The 23920-nt window shown below is 34.3% G+C and overlaps 2 protein-coding genes across 3 annotated transcripts; both read left to right on the forward strand.

The window, feature by feature from the left end:
- Nucleotides 1-238: 238 nt before the first annotated feature.
- Nucleotides 239-19942, forward strand: LOC121417650. Its single transcript, XM_041611387.1, has 7 exons — nucleotides 239-369; nucleotides 2177-2359; nucleotides 3060-3233; nucleotides 6320-6431; nucleotides 8006-8172; nucleotides 19340-19478; nucleotides 19926-19942. Exons 1-7 carry the CDS (start codon nucleotides 286-288, stop codon nucleotides 19940-19942), a joined length of 876 nt encoding a protein of 291 aa, XP_041467321.1. The 5' UTR covers nucleotides 239-285.
- Nucleotides 19902-23674, forward strand: LOC121416570. 2 transcript variants are annotated; one of them, XM_041610063.1, is made up of 4 exons: nucleotides 19902-20132; nucleotides 20955-21068; nucleotides 22246-22346; nucleotides 23182-23674. In XM_041610063.1, the coding sequence occupies exons 1-4, from the start codon at nucleotides 20064-20066 to the stop codon at nucleotides 23213-23215; spliced, it is 318 nt and encodes a 105-aa protein (XP_041465997.1). In that variant the 5' UTR covers nucleotides 19902-20063; the 3' UTR covers nucleotides 23216-23674. The 2 variants fall into 2 exon arrangements, with proteins under 2 accessions (XP_041465997.1, XP_041465996.1); XM_041610062.1 differs by lacking the exon at nucleotides 23182-23674 and having other exon boundaries at nucleotides 22246-22509.
- The last annotated feature ends 246 nt before the right edge of the window (nucleotides 23675-23920 follow it).

The raw sequence follows: 23920 nt of genomic DNA on the forward strand, positions 1-23920 counted from the left end.
ATTTTGGTGGATTTACCAAAACTATACAGAAGCTTTAAAGGTGACACAAGAGTACAAGTGGCAGGGTGCATTGCTTATGCCCCATCATCTTCATCTTAAATTTTTCATTCTGTTTTGCTTTCTCTCTCTCGATTTCCGTGTGATTTTTGATGAATAATGCACTGACAAACCATTTTCCCTTACAAAAAAATAATAGAAATTACTAAATTGTGTCATTTTTCATAAAATAATCAGGTGAATGGCCTTCGACATCATATAGATGGAATCATCTCTACATCAGACTACATGGAAGTCAGCTTTCCAATAATGTGGAATACATTCCTTTGCGAATTAGAAGAAAGTGACCAAAATATTATGACTGTGGAAGAGGTTAGATTTAGTATTTTTTGTAATTTAAGTAGAAAAGTTAAACTTTTTTCTCTGTCTTGCATTTATTTTTTCTAACTTTAAATCAAGGTTGGCATATTTGCCAGTTTTGACATATTGTACGGAGATCGTCTTAAGTGATTTCGAGCTTTCCATTGCTCACTAACATTTTTTAAGGGCTCTTTGAATAATGATAATTTTTTGTAAGATTTTCAGACGACGCAGCAGCATTCCTAAGATCGGGCGTTTGGTCCATTTTTTTTCTCACAAATTTTTCTTAAAAATTATATAGACAACGGGCTACCTCGACTAGCTTTCAAAACTTTATCCATTGTGGAATGGTACACAAGTTGATGCTTTGCTTTCTTTTATTGATCAGGTAGCAAATACTATTGATAATTCAATGTACAGTGTAGGTGTACGCCTTGACCCTTCCAAGCCCTTTGATACGATCAATCTTGAGCATTTGGTTTATAAGTGTTTACACTAACATGGTTATTGTGTGGGTGCAAATGCTTTGGAACGGTACGCGAGTTATTTAACTAACATAAAACAGTTCGATCAGTAGAAGGTCATATATCAGAAATTAAACATTATTTCTTGCATTTCACCGCAAGGGTCATTTTTGGGCCCACTGCTATTCATAGTATATATCAAATGATTTTAATAATTCATCAAATTTGCCTGTCATTTATTTTATTCGCGGATGTCTCTATCTAACTTTATTTTGTCACACCGTAACCCAAACTCACTAACCAATATGAATAGAGAATTGCATTCAGTTCAGACTTGCTATCCCTCAATGTAAACAAAACCATTGTTATGCCTTTCAGTGACTCTTTGATATATCTGCCTATGGAATAATAAACAATGTCAATATGCAGTAAGCTTATTCTACAATATTTCTCGGAATCTAATTGGTCATGAATTACCATGAAAATGTCAAATTTATTATATATGTAAACTATCCTCTCGAAAAACCGGTATTGTAAAAAAAAAATAACCAATTCGTGATCTTATGAAAATAATTATATTCCTCTTTGTATCACATTTTACTAGTAGGATATTGGCCTGAGGCAGCTGCAATAAAAGCTTAATTGACAAAATAAATCACATAAAAAAACACGAGGAATTAGGTTGATCAGTCAAGTTTGTTATTACTCCCATACAAATCCTTTATTTAAACATTTAATTCATAAAATTTGTGATTCTAAATCTAATGCATTTCATGTTGGAACATTCATGTTGCAGCGTTAAAAAAATTGCCTTATATACTTCAGCCTATGTTTCGAAGGAAAAATCTAGGCCCATCCATGCCGATGAAGAAATGGTGAATTAAAAAACTTGATTTACTGAATAGCAAAAGTGGATTAAGCTCCTTGTGGATTATAACTCTTCATATTAAGACATCATATGTTGGGGGTCCTGCAGACTGAACGAGCGTTGCTTTTTCATGCAAGTTCTCTCACGTTTCACAATATTAACTCTCTTTGATATTTCAATCACTATATTACTTGATTAAGATGAAGGATGCTTTATCTGATTTATATACCATGTTAATTTTCTGAAGATGTTATATTGTGTTTGTATTATGCTCATATGTGAAGGACGTTAAATAAAGTCAATTAATCTATTGCAATTACTCATATTTATCCCCTGAAATATTAAAAAATCAGAATAAAACAATGAGTTGTGATTCAATGATCATTACAAAAATAAAAAAAAAGCTCCGAAAAATTTACATCCCCCTCTACAAATTTTATGCATATTTATTTCTACTGGAGAGATTTGTTATTTTCTTTTCTAATAGGCACGCTCAAAAATGAATCAATGGAAAATCGAAGACAAGGAAGAGCAGAATAGAATTTTGCAGTTCTTTCACGATACAGGCCATATCATATATCACCGAGGATGTGAGCTCATCGTTATCAAGCCACAGTATCTGAACGCCATCATCGCTAACATCATAACAGTGATCGACAATGAGCTAATGGTTTCATGTTCATTTTCTTTAGTTTACAGACAAATTTAAGATGAGAGAGAGAGGGGGGGGGGCTGAAGAAAGTGAAATCGATAGTGTAATCATTGTTTAGATAAGTTATTATTACTTTACCATTATTTTAAGTTTGCGCCTAGTCACACCATGTGACTCGGCGCAAAATTAAAATAATGATAAAGTAACACATGCACTAAAGAAAAAATGTTTTATTCATTTACACTAACCAGCGTGATATACAGCATTCCTTCTGAATATCATCTAAACCACTTTCATCCCAGTCAAGAGTCATTGATCTAGGTTGACCCGATGGCCCGTATTCTGAAGTCGAGTATAACTTTGGTCACGGTCTAACTCTGTACAAATGTTGTGGGAAGTCATACACGTTAAAATATCCAATACTTTTTATGCTTCTAGTATGATTACTGTGCTCGTTCCTAATTCTTTAACGGTTACAGCAGTCCTTCTCAGACAGTTCAGAATGATTTGAGAGCATTATAGGCTAATATGTTGATTCCTTAGTGGTAGAGATTCATGCCACAATTAAATTTCCGTAGTTCTGCCACCACTTTTATCCGGATTTTAAATTAGACCTAAAATGATAGTACATGCCGATTTTTTTATGAATAATGCTCATATTGGAAACCTTAAAGTAAAATGATAATTGACAATGACAATAACTTACATTGTTTTGCAGCAAACTAGCCTGGGAAAACATTACAAGGAACTGAAGAACAATGGAATACTCAACATTTCCATCGTCAAAGCTGTATTGGAGAAAACTAAAGGACAGCATGCTCAACCCGATGGCATTATTGATATGATGAAGAAGTTTGATCTTATCTGCGAGATTCCAGGTCGAGAGAACGTGGTGAGGTGTTATTGCTTAATTATCCTTGTTTGGATGATTTCCCTTCTGTATTATGCACAGAAATAGGATTTAAAAGTAAAATACGTACATCTCAAAATTACTTATATTAGTCCGGCAGCCGAGGAGATTTATTCAACCGAAAGCCGGACAGGCAAATGACCCCATAGCTGGGGCATGGATCCTGAGGTTTACAAATTGCATTGCTGCTGGGTTTTATCTGTGGTCTCCCCCCCCCCCTGACGTAATATATGACGTCACTACAAAATGGCCATATTTCACAATTTCTTTACACATTCAACATATAGCATGAAGTCAAGGAAGAATATCTTAGCCAAATCAGGCTTGTTCTTATGCAACTTTAAAAATACATTGTTCAAGTAACGCACAAGATACATACAACATTCGAGGAATATACATTATTGTTTACATATGCAAATTAGGCCATGAAGTTTGCATATCATTGGTTTGGGAGATTTCTTGCTTCAAAAATTTTCAAAACTTTATTTGATATTTTTCCTGTCAAGCATAATATCGTTCTTTGGAGGTGCAGTGCCTTGAAATATGGGGCAAGGACAAAATTCAAAAGTTGCAAAATGACACAATATTGAAAGTCACTGTTCTTTTTCTTCCGTGGTCATAAGTGAGTTTCTCAGTGGTGTCTTTTGTTTTTATGCACTTTAACATCAACATTAACATGCAGATCTGTGAGATAACATGGTTTGAGTCGTGGTTGGAATTACCAATACATGTTTGTTTCTTTGTGATGTGTTTGCTTGTGCAGAGGCGTGTTTGATTCCATGTTAATGTCGATGTAAAGATGCATGAACACACAAGAAATCGATGAGAAACTTAGTCATCACCACATGAAAACAAAGGAACAGTGGCTATCATTATTATTATGTAATTTTGCAACTTTTGAATTTTGACTTTTCCCCACATTTCAAGTCCCAGCACCTCCATGTGAACCATGACCATATCATGTAGAGTATTATTTTGAAGAAAATTGCATAACGTTTGGATGATATCAAATATGCATTGTGTAAAATTCGGAGTTGGGAAAGATTAATTGGCAAACTCAGATTTACCAATTTTTTTGAAAACTTTATTTTTAATCGATGTTTGGGGTATTGCTTGAAGTGTCTAGTTAATGAAACTTGATGTTCACTTTGCCAAATCGTCTCCCAAGAGGTTCAAAATTGATAACTTTGATAATTGCTAACCTCTTGGGTTCTTAATGAAAATCAATTATTTTCATACTTTTTTGCCCAGAATCTGACAATAGGACATTCTTAAATGTATACGCATGCTACTATGATTTGGATAGTCGAAATCGGTTGATATTGTTTTCTAGATAATCAGGTTAATATATGTAAAACAAAATAAAAATTAATCGCAAAATTTTGATCCAAAATTTTCATTTTCATTGACATCTATCTGTTTTACCTTGCATCGCGTTTGTTGATGTGCCCAACACGCAGAAATGCATATAACGTGCGTAACGATAGAAGGGTATGTATTACTGGTATGAGGGCACTTCTTAGCATCAGTTAGAAGATAATCTACTCTTTTGTCTCCACGTATATTCAAAACAATAAGATTGGATTTACTACATGGCAGAAACGCTTTATGCCTCAATGGAAGCTCCATAATGGCACATTTTCCCATAAATAGGTAAAATGCGTAAAAGGGGTTGGTAACTTCGACAGAACCCTGAGGGTTAAGGCTTCGCTGTGCCAGCACTTCCCTGTCTACTCTTTCAACTCTAAGTGGTTGAAACAAACATAAAAGTGACCTGACTGCAAGGAAAAACGCCTATTTCCCTTAATGGGGCTCCATGGTGAATTTTCCAAGAAATCGTCAAAGTGCGAAAAAGGAATGGGGGACTTCAACGGCCCCGTAAAGAGGGGGTGGGTGTAGGCTATGCTGTGCCCTCACTTCTTTATAATGTCGCTGTTAGAGAAAAGCCTATTTTGTCTCCAAATGATTTAAATGAAATAAACGTTGTTTTTCTACATAGCTGAAACACCATCTTGCCACATTGGGGTCTCCAAAAAGCATGATGTCTTATAGTCAAGTTAGACAAAGAGACCTTCCAAAGGCTCTTGCGGTTGTGACTAAGAATACAGAGGTTGCTCTTTGGTGTCACTTTCTCGCAATAATCGAGTCACAAATACATGGTATTTGCCATTTAAAGCAAATTAAGACATTCATACTGTCATGAAAGCGTTTCAATATAATTGGTTTATCCTCTTTCGTGTCGAATGCTGATATTTTGCATTAGTTCTTAAGCAGATAAATATCAATGCACATGCAAATTTTGGACCAAAAACATGACTCCCAAGAAAACAATTTCAACCGATTTCTAATATCCACATTATAGTAAAATGCGTATGTGAAAAAAATATGAAAGTAATTGATATTCATATTAAAATTCAAGATGGCCGCCAAAGATATGAATTTTGAACACCGTAGACCATGATTTGGCAAAGGGAACATCAGGATTCATTAACTACATACTTCAGGCAATACAAAAAATTGATTAAAAATATATTATGATGATGCACAGGAACCCCCATAATGTGTTATATTATCCTACCGCAACTAAGAGGTGATGCAGAAGCCTTCCACTTGTACTAAGCTTCATTCCCATCTATAACGTACGCCTAATGGTGCGGTAATTATGTTGGTGTTATCGAGATAAGATTGTACTTTGTATGTGTTCCAACTATGTATGATATTAAAAACCACATCCAGTGACACAATTTAATTTTGTACTTGCGTAAATTGTGATTATAAAAACATTGGTGATTCTTTGAATATATTTTATTAAAGAATTGGTATGTAATGGGTTGTCACTATTGCTCGCTCACGTTTAAAAACGAATGCCACTGTTTTTATTTTGTTTTAACTGCCTTTTTATACGTAAAAAATCGAGTTCTACAGAGCTCTGATTAGTACCTTATTGTTATAATCATATAATTATAGTTTTATTTAGAATGTGATTTCATTTCTGGAATGCGTACTATCTTATGCTACATTGATATAATTCATGTTATACCTTAGTCACTGCCTTATAATAATTGCAGGAGAGAAGGTTCTTTGTTCCATGCCGATCTTCCCCTACACTTGATGAGATACAACGATTTGAGAGGGATGATGAGATCGAATTTGTCATAGACTTCAACCACTTCTTACCAGGTTAATTATATTAATGTCTGCATAGGTACCTTAGGTAGTATTTAAACATGATATGAATCATACCTATCCGATCGCAAACGAAATAAATGAGAATATCATCTGACAACACTTCTTGGCGTTGTCTCTAAAATAGAGCTGTAAATTCAGTTAATCAATTCGATGAATTTCTGGTACTTTTTTATTCTAGATTTAGTGACGTTTCTTATAAATTAAAATATGTTACATGAAACGTTTGTTCATTTGATGATATGAAATGTTGAATTCGTCAACATCTGTATTTGTCTAAAGACAGTGTAGTAAAATCACGCGAAATCGTCATTACGCAAACATGTAATAAAATGAGGTCACCACAGTGAATCGATAACAGCGAGAGCGCTGCACATTGCCAGCGGTTCACGGAGATTTGCACGCAAACCTATGAGAAACAAGCGAGAGCGAACGATTCCACGAGCTCTCTCCCCCCCCCCCTTTATTCCCTTCCCGGCGATTTGTTCCAAAACAAAAGGATTTCTGCAAAGTACGATACTTTGTTTTTCAACTTTATTATCATTCGATCTATCCGCGCCGAATTTTTTTTACCGTGGCATTTTGTTATAAATTACCAAAAAGAACGTGTACATCAGTTTTGCCGAGCTGAATAAAACGACTGATAGGCGTTTATGACAGCCGTCATTCACGTAAACTTTTGTATCCGATATGTGAACTTTCATTCTACACGTTGTGTACTGTTCAATGCTCACAACGTCGTACTTGAAGGTTCGTTATAGTATTAAAATTCAGAGGTGATAGCAACGGGGAACATAATTGACATGTACAATAAAAACAAGTAAAAACTATTTAAAAATGATAAGTCCTTGATGCAGTTCACCGACACAGTGAAGGATCAGGATCATCACTTACAAAACAGATGAACGTGATGAAATTATAAAACTTACATGACTTGTCCAATAGTTCAGAAAGGGGGAAACGGTGAATAATTTGGTACTGGCTGTATGGTCCCGTGGTCAGTTAGCATGCATGTTTGTAGGCCAGCTACATTCACAATGATCACGTCGATGGTCAGAGAACAATTTCCCTTCATCTCAATTCTTTCTTATCATTCATTACATGTATCATGTGTATACCAGGAAGATGGGGTTTGGTGTGTGCATGACCGTGTGTGTGCATACAAGGAAAGATAGCCGAGGTATAGGCATTGGTTTGTGTGTAAGTTCATTTTGGCATGTTGGGTCGTCTCTTCGGTCAAGAGCGCGGGTGCTGTGTGCATCATTGCACGGTGCAAGCTTGTGTGTCAAATACTCGCGAAACGACTAATAACAGGCTACAATAATCACTCGACCATGCTGCCGCTATGCGAATTCGGTGTGCGAAGATTACGTAACTTTCACCGAAATTAACGCTACACCGTAATGACGATTTCGCGTTATTTTACTACACTGAAAGACAGTATACTTTTTTCATGAGTCTAATTGTATTTTTTGTATCGAGGGCGAATTATGTACAGTGACATATTTTCATTTTCAAAGTAAAAAGCTTGCTAAACTTTGTTAACATCTGAATTTGTCGTTTAATAGATGGCATTTTGCACCAGCTGTACGTTCGAATGGCAAAGTGGTCAATGGAGAGAGAACCGTCCCTTATTCCAACTTTTCACTGCAGGCAAATGTTGTTCTATATAGATAGTGACCATAGAATGGAGATGACCAACGATATTCATAATGAGGAGCCTAATCAGATCAAGGTTATTTTAATGAATATATTATTCTTGATAAAATTTTACCCTCTTAAAGTGAAGTATTTCACTCTAATATATATATATGTATTATATATATATATATATATATGTAAATGAAGGTCCTGCGTCGGTTGTGGTAGTTTAAAGCAAAATACAATGTGAATAAAAACAACCGAAGATAGAAAAGGGAAGGTTCTTGTCCTTCCGGAACTAAGTCAGTGGGGGTTCGGAGAAAATTTCCGTAGTGGCAGGATGCTCGGTCAAGATGTGAAAGTTATCCCTCACGGACTTGGCAGGGCGTTCACTAGTGGGATGGTTAGTGACGACTAACGGAATCCTTCCTGAAACCTGCTTCTGCTGCTTGGGCCGAAGGAAATCCGCTAATGTTGATGTCTCAACCCTCTTAGCTGCCTTAGCCAGGATCTTTGTATATATGTATATACAAAGCAAATTATTTTTTTAAGCCTGAGGAAATAGAAATGTCATGCTTAGAAAGAGGAAAGGATATAGCAATAGAACACAACGTTTGTTAGTACACACAGAGAAATGTTTACAGAAAAAATGTAAAAAGTGATGTAAAATAGGAACTCCATAACTTCTGTGTAATTTTTACCTAAAAGCAAAGTTCACAAATATTATGTAAATCATTATGTAAACTACAAAACCCACTTTATTGTGTAAATATTACCTAACTTGAATGTTTTACAGAAATTATGTAAAAAAGTGATGGTAAATAGGAACTTCTTAACTTAAATGAAATATTTACCTAAAAGCAAATTTCACAAATATTATGTAAATCATTATGTAAACTACAAAACCCAATTCATTGTGTAAATATTATTTTTTTACAGAAATTATGTAAAGTGATATTAAATTGGAACTTCATAACTTTTATGTAATTTTTACCTAAAAGTTAATTTCACAATTATTCAAATCATTATGTAAACTACAAAACCCAATTAATTCATTTTTTTATTTTAAAAACCAACCTAAATACCTGAGGCCTAAAATATTATAGTTGACATTGTAAATTACCATGCAAAAAATCATAACCATTGTGACATAAAATGATACAGGTGTAATAAATAGTCAAACTGCCTTTGAAAAAAATCTAATTGTGTCAAGATATTTCCCAAATCATTTTAGCTAAATTAGTGTATTACTACCTTCCAAATGTAGACGGGAGGGGCAACATTTGACTATGTGAACATGCATAGAAAATTAAAATGCATAAATAAGTCAAATATTTGACAAAGAAACCATGTACATTATTTGGTGTTTATTTTAAGAAATAACATCCCTTGACAATAAAACATCAGATAGAAAAGAAATTAAGTTCTTAAAATTAATTAACCAACTTGCATTGAACTTTTTTAAGGTAAAATAATAAAGCTGCAATATGTTCATTACAACTTCTCTACAAAGAAATCTGGAATTTTCTGTGACATGCCATGACTTACATCTGAAATAAGCATAAATCAAATCTAATCACTATATCAGACATATTTATAAAGAAAATGGGCCTTTGCTCTCTCGGTGTCATATTTCAAGACATTTGGGATGAGGCAAGAATTATTTGAAAGCAGTTTTGTCAGTTGAAAAAATATATATTCTACATATGGATAAACTTAACTGTTAAAAGTGATAATGAACTATTGATATTTCTTTTTCAGAAATTAATTTTCCCATTTCCTGTTATTTATTAAAATCTTACTACATGTATCATTTGTAGTTAATTTGTAGTCTTTATTTAATTTTTATTCATATTTTAATCTGTTTTCTTTTTTGTTTTATTTATTTTCTTAATATCAAGGTCTCATCATATTTTTCTAGGTTGAAACATACTTTTTACTCTAAAATTCGAATTCAACAGTTCAGGAATATCAGCAAAGTTGTAATCAAATGAAAAAAATACAAACATGTACCTGGTAGGCAATGTTTCAAAATTACCCATCATATTACATTTCTTTCTTTAGAATTTTGAATATCAATGATGATTAAAGCCTGTGTATAGCTTTGGTAAAGGGTCAACAATGTGGTTTATAGTCAAATATAATTCGATATAAAAGTCTTATTGAAGCATAGAGACCGCTAGATATTTTTCCAACCACCCTTCTGAGAAAATTTCAAATGTTCAAATTTTGGATATCAGCTCCTTCTCTCGGCGATGCTTGTTTTTAAATTAAAAAAAATGTCTATGAGCATTTATCTAATTTAAATATTAGATATTCTGAATAACTGAATAACTGACGAAGAATATATCCAGAAAGTTTCAACCCATTCCATGCTCTGGAATAGGTTTTATTTGAAAAAAAAACAAAAACATGCAGATATTTTATTTTGATTGGACACCCGATCAAATTAAATTTTCATGTAAATCGCAAAATTTATCCTATAAAATACATTTTCATTTCATATCCTCCACCTCATAACTGTTATAGGGCATATCCATTCATATTAGCAAGCAATGAATTGGAATAATGATAGGTGCATTTTGGTGGATTTACCAAAACTTTACACAGGCTTTACAACTAGAATACAAAATAGTCATACCTAGAATTTTTTGATGAATTTAAGCCTAGGTCCCATCTTTGGAATAAGCTCTTTAATTTCCTCGCTCTCCGACAGCCAGAAACTATCATCATCAATTCCATTTACTGTTTGTGGAGAAACAAATATTTGAAAAGATATTAATAATAAGCTTAAATGTAAAGTACTTCACATTTATGATAAACAAGTGGATCCCCTCTGGCAGTTTCGCCTGGATCACATAATTCATTATTGCAGCAGTGCTGACTTTGAAAACAACTACATGTAAAACAGAGAGGAAAAAAATACACATGCAGTTGATAATGATTATAGCATGTTGACTTTCACCTGAGATCACATTTGTCCATTTGCTGATACTTGATTTATGTGAAAGGGATATAGGGCCTACCTGCATAATATTCTTCAAAAAAAAATGTTATATTTGATTAAGAATAAGATTTCAGTGATGTCACCCAAACATGGACGAAGTTTGACCCTTAATGATCTTTGACCTTGATCATGTGACCTAACACTCATACAAGATTATCAGCTATACTTAATTACCTATTTGAAGCCTCATGAAATATGCCCTTATACTTTTAAAGGAATGAACATAAAAAAATAAATTGACCCTGAATTACCTTTGACCTTAATCGTGTGACCTGGAAACTCATGCAGGATGATCAGTAATACTTGGTTACCCCTATGTCCAGGTTCATGATTTAGGTCCATATATTGCTTAAGTTATAACATTTTAAAAAAGTCAGCATATTTTATGTTTAATGACCCCAAATGACCTAGGCCTAGATCTATAATCTAGATCTAGTAGAATCCTAGAATGAAACTGCAAATATAGCTAAAAAGCGACTAGTTAAGAGTCTACACCCGTCGCTGGTTATTGAGAGTCCGACACTGGCGAGTTTCCCCACACACAACCACATGCAATCTCAGTGGCTACACGGCCACATAACTTCATATGTACACAGAGCTTTCATATGAATTAAATCTAAACATATCTTGCAGTGCCGTTTGTGTACTGTGGGAGGTGAGAAACTTAGAATTCGGGCGATAGCCAAAATTAATTTTGTAAGCAGAATAATGATAAGACAAGAATAGCAACAATAGTACCAAACGAAAGATAATATACAGCATGTAGAAAGAAGTCCAGTTGTTTCGAACTATAATTCTTTCAAAATGATTATAAGTTACTATGAATTATATTACCACCGATACTACTACTACTGAGTACTACTGTTGATACTACTACTGCCGCTGCTACTGCTGCTGCTACTACTACGTACTACTACTACTACTACTACTACTACTACTACTACTACTACTACTACTACTAATTATGATAATAATAATTATAATAATAATAATAATACATAATAATAATAATAAAATAATGATACATAATAAAAGTGATGATGATAAGAAAAAAAACAGAAGAAAAAGAAGAAAACAAGAACAAGAAGACTGAGAAGAAGAGGAACAAGAAGAAGAAGGGAAAAAAAGACTGAGAAGAAGGCCGGAGGAGAAGAAACAGGAACAACAAGAACGGTAATAATTAATAACAGTATAACTACTAATACTGTTCATGACAATGACGCTAATATAATAGGCCTAATAATCGTGATAATAATGATGATAATATTGACAACAAACTATGCAATTTATAATAACAGTTTCAAAATGATGCTAATGAAAATAAAGTATGCTATACTTCTTCTACTACTACTACTACTAACCATGATAAAAATGTGATAATAATAATAATTTATCATATAGCAATAATAAATGTATAACTACATTAACTACTAAATGTACCACTATTATTACTACTACGACGACGATGCGGCGACTACTAATATTACTACTACAACTAATTATAGTTATAATTTGGAAAACAAAGTAAAAACTACTTGTAGCAATTTATAATCAACAAAGTATAATTTGTCCAGTTAGTTTCCCCTTAAAGGAATCGTCCAGGCTGAAAATCTTAATAAATAGAGTAAAATTCACAGAGCAAAATGCTGACAATTTTATCAGAATCGGACAAGTTTTAAAAGTTTATTAATATTTTGTGAAAACAGTTATGCACATCATCAAGGTGGGCTGATGATGTCACATCCCCACTTTCCTTTTACTTATGTTATTATACATGAAATTATATATATATATTTTTTTTTTCATAAATCTGTAAATGATTTGTCTCCATTATGATGAAATAAGTTGCGGCAATAAATAAATAATGCACTTAGTTGTCAATCCAATTGTTTTAGTTCTTGGTAGAAAAAACAATTGAATAAACCTAATTTCATGAAATAAAATACAAAATATGACATCATCAGCCCATCTAATGAATATTCATGAAGACATGCCTAGAATTGTTTCACAGGAATGATGCAAACCCTTAGAATTCAATAACTTCGTTATTTGTTATCCAAATTGATCAATTTTTCAGCATTTTGCTCTGCGAATTTTACTCTATTTATTGAGTTTTTATATTTCTTTTATCACTAATACACGGCCCCAAATACCATCGTCAAATTAAGGTACGAAGTATGTACTTTACATCAAACAAAGTTTAAAAAAAATAACATAAAAATTTCTTGCCAACAAGTGAATGGATAATATATGAATAAATTGTTTGAACATATTTTATTCATCAAGCTTGTATGAATCTTAATCTTACATTAAAAATGCAGTGATCAACAAACATTGTCTTACGTATACCCTATAGGCTATAATGATTGTTTTTCAAAAAATAAACTTCATAGGTCTATTTTACAAATACTCATAGAATGCAGTGATATACAACGGTGAATATCATCTTCTTCCATGATAGTGAGGGGGCATATTACCACAGAACTATACCACTACGTTGTAATTAATAGGTCCATCGGGTGCAAATTAATAGGTCCATCGGGTGCAAATTACCTGCAATTCGGCAAAGGTAAATGATCAAGGCGAACATTCGTGTTGAACCTGAATACAGATGCATTTGAACATAAGGCTCTATGATTTGAACATGCTCTGTTGTTATCTTCGGTGCGGACCACTGATCTCTAGATCAGTAGTGCGGACTTTTGCATCGCGCGCCCAGCTGATAATGTAAACAAACGTAGAATCTTCACTAGACGCCTTTTAGCTATTTTTGCGGAGAATGCCTTCGCCAGGGTGTAAAACGGAAACGCGCCCCCCGGCCTGGGCATCAATGGCATGCGCCTATAGCCCTAGGCCCGAAAGCTGCCTGGCTAAGCCAAGGATGGCCCTCGGTGCCGGCAGGGCAGGTTGTCACGGGCGAACGGTACCGTTAACTTCAATGACGTCGTAGGCCTAGGCTAGAATCTACGAACAACGGTAGATTGTGAGTCGGCCAATTGATTTTCAGCCATTCAAGTTTAACATTTATAAAGACCAAGGTAAAACGCTACAAAGAAAAAAAAAACCAAACTCACCTTCATGTCTTCACTCGTCTTCATGGTCCCATTCTTTTAATAAGATTTGCCAGGTCGCCATTCTGATTCTGGTCAGTCACTCTTATAACTTCAAGATCTTGCGAGCGCTGGGTCTGGGGTACGGTACCGGTGGCGCTGGCCCGCGCCGGCCGCCGGTAGCTAGCTCTCGTACGTATTGCACGTGGCCACGCTCGCTGCACTGTGTGGTCTATGCACATGTACCGTCAGTACCGGTACATGTGCTCAATCGCATGATGACCGTCGCCATTTTTCAAACGGTAGAAAGAAATGTAAAAAGAAAATGTGAAACACCGGGCTAAAACATCGCGTTACTTTTGTTAATTGGTGGGGGTGGGGGGGGGGGGGCGGGTGGGGAAAGCAATCAAGTGAGAGTGCTATTTTTATATTATGCAGCTGCATAAAAGATCGGTCATATAGGGCATATATTTCAGAGCTAACACCTTTTTCTCCTGTTGTTTTTTATTAATAAGCACGCATAAATTTAAGGCCTATCCACCTTGATGCACCGTGAAGCCTAATATAGCCTAAAAATGTCAAGTGATTTACACATGGACTTACAACATTTTGCAATTTGATGGTTTGACAACTGGAGTTTGTTGTGCTTAACGAAATTTAGATTAAAGAATGCAAATATGTAATCCTTAAAGGGGAATCCAGCCTTGGCCATAAAATGTTATGTTGGGAAGGAGAAAAATAAATTAAACAGAATGGTGAAAGTTTGAAAGAAATCGGACAAGCAATGAGAAAGTTATAGCTGCTTTAAAATTGAGATCACTAATACTATGTAGATTTCAAATTGGCAACTGTGTAAGTAAATTATTACAAGGGGCAAGGACAACTTTCCCATAGGCCATGTACTTTATTATCAGGGATTTGTGGTTTTCTCCTAAGTACCCATTCCCCTGGGGGCAGTAATCTAAATATAACCCAGGTAGTATATTGTTTTATGTCCTCATGAAAGAAAAATATAATTTGAAATAAAACTTTTGGGAAAAATTACATTTTAGCCATAATATGTATTGGAGTACATGGAAGAGTAGTCCTTGCCTTACATCACTATGACATCCCATATGCGGCCAATTTGAAGTCTCCATGGGTATAGTGATTACCAATATTTACAACTTTTAAAAATTCATAACTTTCTTGTTGTTTGTCGAATATTGTTCAAATTTTCACCTATCAACTAGTCTGATTTTTCTTTTCCTTATAAAAACAAGTTTTTATTTGGGTTGGATTCCCCTTTAAGAAGAATTAGGCCTTTCATAATTTTTTACATAATAGCCAAAAATACAAAAACTGAGAAGTGCATAAAGAAATATTATTACAAAAATGGGACCTTCTGCCAGTCTATGTTATGGCTCACTAATAGTTTATTGAAGTGGCTACACTGGCTGCCCCAAAAATAAAATGTTATTATTATTATTCATTGATATTAGGCCTACATAATTAAATTTTATATAATTATGTGCAACACTTAACCAAAAACCTTGCAAAAGGAAGTTTAAATAATGAAATATTCAGTAAACATCAGAATTTTACATTTTGGCAAGGCATGAAGAATGTAATTCTTACCGTTATTACATAATGAAATTACATTGCAACAACTAAAACATTTACAAAAGGAAGCATACTGAAATATACTTTAAAATTCTACATTTTACAAGACATGTGAAATGTAATTTTTACAAATATTTCTTAAATATTACTTTATGAAATTGCATTGTAACATTTGTTACATATTTACGTTTTACAAGACATGTGAAATGTAATTTTTACAAATTTTTCTAAATATTACCTAATAAAATTACATTGTGACACTTGTTACATATTTTTTAAGCAAAACATTTACAAAGGGAAGTTTACATAATGAAATATTAAGTATACTTTAAAATTTTACATTTTACATTACATGTGAAATGTAATTTTTACAAATATTTCTTAAATATTACCTAATGAAATTACATTGTGACACTTATTACATATTTTTAAGCAAAACATTTACAAAATGAATTTTACGTAATGAAGTATTAAGTAAACATTAAAATTTTACATTTCACAGGACATGTGAAATGTAATTTTTACATATACTTGTTAAATTTTACCTAAGGAAATTAATTTGCAACGATTTTTACATATATTGAGCAAAATTTTACAAAAGAAAGTTTACATAATGAAATATTAAGTAAACATTTCTCTGTGTGTATTCTTAGAACGTATGCCTGTTATATATAAAGTTGCAACAAAAAAAGAAGAGCGGCAAAGTCAAAAAGAGAGAAAGAAAAAGAAGAAAATAATTATAAAGGGTATTTGAAACGAGTTAAATGCCCGTCATCATAGATATTCATTATATGGGCCGATGATGTCACATTGTCACTTTCCGTTTCCTTACGTTATTACATGAAATCATAATTATTTCAAATTTAGATACATTTGTGTTCTTTTTTGTCTACCTTATCAGGCAATTTAACAAAACGACTCAGTAAAGTACAAAGAGAGATTACTTATTTTTTTCTGTAAACTACTAAAAATGATACAATTCATAATGTATATAACGCCATTGCCCAGTTTCTTAGTGAACAGTTGTAAAATTTTAATAAATCATGATATTGATAAGGTTTACTGATATGGATCTTAATTTGTCAGATTGTAATCAATAAGGGGAATGATATTTATAACAGTCGAGTACTGAACAAAATTGTTATGCCAATTTGATGTAGATAATTATATACATGTAAATTAACGCAGTATACTGAACATGATTTACATATGGAAATGATGTTCTACACACAAAACAAAACCGAGATTTTTCGATGATTTAGCATAACTTAATAACAAATACAATAGAAAAATTACCTACCATTGTAAAGTTTAGAATCATTTCTTTCATCTGAAATTACTTAGATTATTTCTAATTCAGACATGAGTGAGCAAAAGTAGTTTTAAGAGAGGACATCAACAATTCACTTGGCGGGCTGTATCTGGGTTTCAAAAAGAAAACCACGATTTTAAAATGCTCAATTACTGCTCTTTAATTTGATACCTCATTTCCAGAAAATGGTCAAAAATAACAAGGTTTCGGTTATTTGAAATAAGGCTTGAATTTCAATAATTACATAAAATGAAGAGGTTTTCCAGGTTAGCGTTCAAACTCACTCGACACTTGGTTTTGTTGGCGATCAGCCATACACTGTAAAAAACAGAACACATGACGTGTTTATTATGTCACTGGTGTGTTTAGGCTTGCGTTTATAATTACACGTTGTTTAACGGAAAGCGGACCGTTTTCTCATACGTTTAGGGGTTTAGGTGCCGTTTAGGTGTTTATTCATCGGCGGTGTGGTCATTGATAAATAAGCATGTTTCCAAATTCCAAAATTTATTGAAAGCTTTTATGTTATACACATATTAAGGTTATTATATGACTATGGTGCTTTTAATCTATAACGTGTTTTATTAATAACAATTCATTTTATGAAATTTTACGTTTAACGCGATAATGTTTATTACATCAGTTAAATAAACACTTCTAGCATAAACACTTGGTTATGATCGACGCATGATCGTTTTTTGGGGCGCATGCGCGTTGATATGCGCGCGCATGCTTTGAATTTATCAGAAATTTCATTTTGCAAAAACGCCGAATTCGACATCGACTGTCTAAAAGTGTGAGCAGGAGTTCTGGTGTAATCTGTGGGAAATCCTGTCAATCTTTTAATGTAAGTTTATGAATTTGATCAACAAGTCAAAAATATTACCAATAGTACATGGACTCATAATTTTTACGAATATTCTTCAAATGTTAAACTGTAAAGAGAAGCATTTATGTATTGAGTTTTGAGCTGTCAGTACTAGTAACGCGGGGAGCTCCCGCCCGCGCAGCGGGCGGGAGCCCAGGGGCTTACCGTGTATTTGACCATACTCACGGGACTAACGTTAGCGTGCATATGGTCTAAATATTCCTCCAAATGAATTCAATTGTGAAAATAGAAATTATGCGCTTACCACGACTCTAACGAGTGGCAGTTTTCCTGACATCTGGGCATAGACTGGAACCTCAAAAAACGAAATGTTCTAAGTTCTACCCAGTCTCGATAAATTTTGTTACGAAAAATTTTTGTTATGAAACGTAAACCAGGGAGCTAGATCGAGGCCTACATCATTATCATTAGGTCTACGTGTCGGCCGCGGGCCAGAGTAGTTATTTCAGTAGAGCTAATGCTAGCTTAGAGATGTAATTCTAACTGTTACTTTTAGTGGCTTTAACCTAGCTAGTAGGCTGATTAGTCTACCCTACATTGCTACAATAAGACGTAAAGGGGAACGCCAGTGGGTATGTATCCATGACTGCATTGGGCGATTTGAGGTTTGTAATTGTAGGTGGGATCTCGATACCAGCTCAGCTCCATTTTCCAAGGTTACAGCTCCAACGTTCTTATGGGTTAGGGCTAATGAAGCCAAATTTGGAGCTGGGCTGGTATCAAGATCATACCCTTTGGTGTCAGAATTAGCTGTCTAAACTTGCAAACAATGTCTGCACTATCACATTTAGATATTTTCAGTGTGAGTGCTGAAGTTAGAGTACAGTTTAGAGAGGTAACACGAGCAATGAAATTTAACACAGAACTTGAAGGTAATCATGGTAATGATGAGTTGTGGTCACGGGATGGAAATTTTATCTTCAAAAGTTCAAAGATACTATTTTTTTTTAAACATCTGAAAGATTTTTTCCCATATCATACACAAGGAAATGAAAAATGACAATTCCATAATTCAAAGAAAATGATATAAACTTTATTTCGTGACCTAAAACAAAATTTTATGGCGGTCAAGGCATTTTTACAACACTTTCAACCAAAGCTACCTTTCCCCAAAGCTTCCATTTTGGGGCAATAATTGGGTTACTCAATTATCAAAAATTATTGTTAAGCCTAGATCAGCGTTCACATATCAGATAATTGAATTCTCAGGATTATTAGACCAAGGAACAACGACCATGGTCGTCATTTTAATTACTACAATAACCTTTAAGTCATGGATTTGACTGAAATTGTAGGCCTCCTTTCATGACCTGTAAATAATACCCAATAAGATATCTTTACCCACTTGTTTTTCTTCAATTTCTCTTATATGATATAGTCCTTCTTCACAAAATGTCTCAGAAAATACGGCACATCAGATGGCAACAGAAAAAGAAGACGAATCCAAAAACAGAACCAGATCAAGGAAAGGTAAAGAAAACCAATGTGAATGATCAGGCTGGAATGGCAAAACGAGCACGATGTGCTCAAATGGCTCAAGGTAGGTTTCATTCCTCTCAATCCCTCCCCCCTCTACATTGAGCAGTGTACATCATCAGCAAACACAAAACATGTAATGCACCTACCGTGTTTAGGGTATCCAAAACAGGATAGCATTGGCAATCCTCATATATGGTGTGCATTACCATGCAAGATATTAAAATTGCTGTTAAGGGTCTAAAATAGGAGATTATGTTAAGACTGCTTGCCCTGTTCAAGAGATCTTGGTGGGGGGGGGGGGATTCTGCCTCCCTTTCGGCCGTGAGATGGGTCCAAAAAGACCCGGCTGTTTTAGTGTTACAGAGAAATGTTCAGGGCGTTTTTTCCCCCTTTTCATCCCCCCAGTACTAAAGTACTTTGATCTGAGTATAATTCATGAACAGGACTACATACATAAAAAATAATGATATTATTACTGTATTATTAGCCTACTCTATCTCTCTTTCAGAAAGCACTGACAGATGACAGTGCAGATCAGTGTCTCAAGGAACTTTCAAAAGAGTGGACCAAGCCTGCAGAAAAAAGGTGCTTGGGACATATCCATCTTCTGCTGGAAAAGACATTTGCAACGAATCAGAAATGGATAATGTCTCTTCCTGATGCCCAAGTAGAGCCCATATTGAAGCGAATCCCATGCTACAGTGATGGAAGAATGGTAAGACTAGTTTACTTGAAGAAAGTAATCATGTGAAATGGCCTTAAGTTTGTACTTGAGGATTACATGTATTTATGCATTATGACAAAGGTAATTAGCTGCAGCTGGCATTCAGTAATCTTGCAAATTTCAGCATCATTTGCATTGCTGAAAATAAAAGTCATCCTTTGATGGCTAAGTGAGCATTTTTTTTTCGGGGGATACTCGATGTGAATTCTTTGTAATTTTCCACATAAAACGTTATTCACATTAAAAGTAATGGAAACAAAGTACATGCATGCCACAATTGCTGTTCATAATGCGTCTTTAAAATTAATAATTTTGTGCAAATATGGGTATTTTCGTTTTACTAATGGTTTATTTCAGTCATGCCTATGTTTCTTTTTTTGTGAGAACCCTGTAGTTTCAAGGATGGCATGAATAATCTTTATCATTAATTAATAGCAATTATATACAGATACCTGGCTTGGCTGGCTGGGGGCACTTTTTTCCATTTTAGAACTTGTTATTTTTGTAATTTGGCCAACCTAACATTGATTGATTGATAACGAATTTATTCATTCCAAAATTTTAACAAAGTTACAAAGTAAAGCAAAATATAATATAACATTTTGAAATTAAATAGGAACCTTCTGGAAAGCAAAGCTTGTTATCGAAGGTTTCCTTCAATAAATAAGACATATTAATGCAAAAAACATTATTTTGTCATGGCATTAATGTCCATTCCATGTGGAAGTGAATCAATTCTCTAATCAAAGGTAGCAATCGGTTAAGTAGATGTTCACATAACATAAATTTTGTTGTTTTCTTTCTTTTTTTTAGATTCTCCATGACTTTCAGCTCTTAAGAGGACGTGTCTTATTAGAGGAACTGGAATCTTGTCTTCAAAAGTTCATGAGAGCCATCGAAGAACTCAAGAGTACTGGCAGCAAAGAGGTAAGCCTACTTATTTTGTGTCTGATGAGGCCTGTTGCATAAAAACTTATGTCTGATTTATATCAAAAGTCACTGCATAAATCGTTTGTCTTCAAATTTAATTTGTATGCAACAGACTCCAGGTATATTTTGGTATGGCATTAATGTTGAGGTTTCAGTTGGAATGGAATACCTTGTAGATTTGTTTTATAAACCTTACCTGAGTCAAAGACTCATGTGAGATATGGGTATCACATCCCATTTATCAGTTTATCATCCATAGTGCGTTGTGCAAAAACCATTTTATATTTTCATCTTCTCCAGAACATGTGGGTAGATCTCAACCAAACTTGGTGGAAGCCATCTTTGGGGTTAAAAAGAAAACAAGGGGGGGGGGACTTCACTGTAATGATGTACATAAATGACTTTAGGAAAATTGTGTCAAATGCATTGATTGCCTTCCTCAGGTGGTGCCCCATGGAGCTCATTTTTATGTCTTTTTTCCCCAACTAGTGGTTATGTAGAATGTCTGCCAAGAAGTTGAAGATTGTGAGTTGTGAGTTTGAATCTTGTTGGAGTCCATTTCAAAGAGTTAAAAATTGTACTCGGTGTTATTTCTTTCTTCTCTCTCTCTCTCTTTTTTTGGAGGAGGGGGGGACCCATGGAATCAGAAAGAAATTGGGCTGCAAACTATAACAATTTAAAAAAAAATAGAACCCAACTTTGAACAAATTGTGTGTAAAAATAGGAAATGGCACAAGACCATGATGTTTTCTCTTTTATATATATATATATATATATATATATATATCAGGAATGCGAAACAAATTCACGAGTAATGCACTTTTTGTAATGCCAACAATTAAGTTCTTTATTCACTCTCCAAATTTTCGGTAGACCTCTGCCTTCTTCAGGGAAGAAAAACTGCAAAATTACAAAAACTGCATTACTCGTGAATTTGTTTCGCATTCCTGATGTCTTAATATTGCCAATACGTGGAAAACCAAGATGCTTATATATATATATATATATATATATATACCAAACATGTTTGAGTCACAACACATGCAATCAACCCATATCTACCATTGTCTACTGGTGTTGTAGTGTCTCCAGCATGCAGGTAGTGTTATTGTTTAGAATCATATTCTATATGTCATAAGCATTATAATTTTATTATTGTTTCAATCTACTGCAGGGACCACTGGAATTGCTTCCCCTTATCCAGTACATACAAAAAAGACGGCATTTGACAGGGGAAAAGGGAGTAAAACTGAAGCTGTCATCTCAATCAAAAAGGTACGTGTGGATTTCTTTCCCCATTACAGAAATTAAAAGCTCCTACACCCTGTAGCCAGCTGGCCATTGGTATTGGTACGTGTACCATTCTGTTTATTCTCATTTTTGTGGATGTGAATTTACTGATCACTTTTGTTAGGGTTAAACAACACTGAATATGCATGTTTACTGGAGAGGTAATAACCTCATTCAATTTTTAGGTCAGAAGATCAAAGGCTATACACTCATGTGGAATATCACAAAAATAATAAGTTTTATCTTTTAAGATGGTGTGGCAGATTTCTTATCTTATTATTTTTACAATGACAGTAGTTTTCTATTATGTTATAAACAACTGATTATTGGGTTTCTTGGTATAATCTATGAACGAGGTGGGATCAAATGACTGACACCAGGTGAAAACCTTCTTAATAGTTTGACTATCTCAAACAGGTCCATTAATTATTATTCATAAGTATCGAAATCTCAAAGTATGCATGTATTTTTTTTCCATTCAGGTCCAAATGACAAAGCATCTTGAACTTGAACTGAATTTGAGTACATAAACGCAAACTTGGTGGACTTACTGGGTAGTTTTGACAAGCATATGCTGGACACTTTGATGATATCTATACCCCCCCCCCATTTTCCCCATCTCAGTTGGTATCAAAATTAGGTTTAAGGTAAATGGAACAAACCTAAAATGTATGATAGATTATTCATTGGATAATAGACAGTTCGCTGATATATTCAGATTTCATTTTTGGCTATCAAACATTCTTCAAGTCAGTTTGTTAAGAATTTGAGACTTTTTGTTTGTTTTTTAATCTCTCTCTCTCTCTATCCATAAACACAGGAAGTTCCGGATGAGGATGTGGAAGCCCACATGACAAGTGGCAAGAAAGAGCTGCCTCGACTGGTCATCTTTGTTACTGGAGAGGAAGATGTGACTGGATGTTTCATCGTTTCTGATGAGGTCGCAATTGATTGCAAAGTTACATATCTCACCAAGGCATTCATGCAGCTTAGCGCTGCATACTATGTCTTCAACCTCGAATATCCGAAGATGTATTTGCAACTAGTGAAAGAATGGAAATTATTCCTATATTTTACCATCTAATCAGTATAAAGGATTTGTGTGGAATCTTCCTGAAAATAGGGAATTGAGAGGAAATGGTCCCAAGTCATATGGGGGGGGGGGGCACTAGGATCTTCTGTGACAAGGTTGTGCCTCGGTCAACCTTCAAAAAACACCCAAAACACATATGCACACACACATACACACACAAGACAATCATTTATGAAATCATTTCAAGACCCTATATTTTGCCCTTGCAGGCAGTTCTTCAGACTGCAATTTGGAGGTAGCTGAGGCACAACCTTGTCAATAAAAAGATACTAGTCACGCCGCCCCACCCCCCCCCCCCCACATTCTCATTTGATTGCTTCTTGAAAAACACATGTACACTTAACAGTCACCCAGCTTCATTCTGTGTACATTCGTTCCTCATTTGTTCCCTTTTCTTTTTTTTCCACAGACGTTAATCTGTTAGATTTTGTTTTCATCGGATGAAAAGAATTTATCACAGATGATG

This window comes from Lytechinus variegatus, chromosome 6, assembly GCF_018143015.1.
Source record: "Lytechinus variegatus isolate NC3 chromosome 6, Lvar_3.0, whole genome shotgun sequence".
Taxonomy (NCBI): Eukaryota; Metazoa; Echinodermata; class Echinoidea; order Temnopleuroida; family Toxopneustidae; genus Lytechinus; species Lytechinus variegatus.